The 1,848-nt window shown below is 38.2% G+C and overlaps 1 protein-coding gene across 1 annotated transcript in view; it reads left to right on the top strand.

Annotated features, from left to right (window-relative positions):
• Positions 1–1,848, top strand: part of LOC101999332 (bile salt sulfotransferase 1-like) — a gene marked incomplete at its 3' end in the record, with an annotated part of 5,836 nt that overhangs the window by 3,077 nt on the left and 911 nt on the right. The window contains exon 2 of the mRNA XM_005372251.1: positions 800–1,008. Coding sequence (XP_005372308.1) covers positions 800–1,008 — 209 coding nt within the window. The remainder of the gene's footprint in view (positions 1–799; positions 1,009–1,848) is intronic.

Raw genomic sequence — 1,848 nt, 5'->3', positions numbered from 1 at the left:
GAAATAACATCAAGAGAAAAAAAGGCATGGGTATAAGAATATGTGATGGAGAGTAAAATGTCATGTAGAGAATTACCATGGTTCTTGTTCAGGTTGTAGAAAGAGTCTCAAAGTCAAGGAACCAAAAAGAAGCATCAAGACTTTTGGGGAAGGGATGTTTACTGGGTGGAGGAAGCATTGACCTTTAGGAAAGTAATAGTTGCTGACAAGGAATGTGCAATAACTTGGAAAGTGAAGGACTGTGGAATTCAGGATAAAGATTCAGACAATCGCCCAGGGAAGAAAGGTAGATAAATATCCACTGATAAATGAGCATGCAAACATGGATAGAGTATGTGTGTTAAATAGACAAGAGGGCATTTATTTACCTTAAGGACAAGCAGTACTCACAGTACACGGCAAGATGGATGCATCTCAAGGGCATTGTATTAAAAGAGGGGAGCTCGTCTAGAGTTTTTCGTGCAAGCTAGAACAGATTTTATAACTTCATCCCTGTGAAATATCTGGGATATTCAAATTCACTGCACCAGAATGTAGACTGATGATGGTCCAGGACTGCTGGGGATGTTCAGGAGGCAGGTGAAGTATACTGAGTATAATCTCAGTTTTTCCAAGTGAAGCATTGGGGATGTGCTAGATCAATATACTTTGTGCTAACACCATGTAGACATTGTGAACACCACAGGTCTGTGTACTTGGAAACAGCTGCACTGTAAATAGTATGATTGTAAATTCTACTTGAGGCTTTTTTAACAAATAATGTTGAAATTACTGACCATCAATTTTTCTTCTTGTTCAGGAACTAACTGGCTGATTGAGATTGTCTGCTTAATTCAGACCAAGGGGAATCCCAAATGGATTCAATCTGTGCCCGTCTGGGAACGCTCACCCTGGGTAGAGACTGAAATAGGATATCCAATTTTAATCAATCAGGAAGGACCACGCCTCATCAGCTCTCATCTTCCCTTACATCTTTTCCCCAAGTCTTTCTTCAGTTCCAAGGCTAAGGTCAGTATCCAGTGATTGAGAAATGCTTCGTCAAATGCTCATTGAACTTATTCTACCATGACAGACCCTGGAGCTCTTGTTTAAATGGACTCTGATTTTTTTTTTAGGTTGAGGTAGGAAAGCTGGGATTCTCATGCACTAGGTGATATTGATATGTTCCCTCCTCAGACTAAATCAAAGTACCATGATGTCAATCACCACACAGTGATCCTGGCAGATATATGACAGAAAGTGAACAACACATTAGAGCATCAAGGAACTACATATTCAGGTCAAATAGAGTTAAAATTATAGTGTACAGTAGATATTACTGTTTGTCTGTCAACAAAGTAGTTAATTAACTAGCTACTCTTGATTCTATAAATACCTCATGCACAGTGGGTGAAACATTCAACACAGACTACCTCATAGGTGAAACAACATGAACAGGCATCGAAACATGTAGATGTTCAACAGTTATGGCTCATCTGTATCCACTGTGTCTTGCTGGGTCTAGCTGTCCATTGAGATCCATAACGACAGGATTCACCCATGTTCCTGATAGAAGAACTACAGAAAGGATCAGAAATATTCATAGCTTCTTGTTAGTAAGAACGTTTACTGGTAGTCCTTCCACCACAGAACTTAATATTATTTTATACTTAAACTGCAAAGACACTCTTAGAGGAACTATCTCTCCTAAAAATACCACAATTGAGTTATGATCATTCAAAAATATGTGTTTGTGTCTTATCTGAATTTAGCAAACTCTTGTCTGGAGAAATTGAGGCATAAAGAGATATATTCTAGAATAATTCCACAAATGCATTGGTTCAAAATATAAGTATCCTTTTATTAAAT

Source organism: Microtus ochrogaster, unplaced genomic scaffold (genome assembly GCF_000317375.1).
Source record: "Microtus ochrogaster isolate Prairie Vole_2 unplaced genomic scaffold, MicOch1.0 UNK514, whole genome shotgun sequence".
NCBI lineage: Eukaryota > Metazoa > Chordata > Mammalia > Rodentia > Cricetidae > Microtus > Microtus ochrogaster.
The sequence above is the reverse complement of the archived record's forward strand: the minus strand, read 5'-3'. Positions and strand labels throughout refer to the sequence as shown.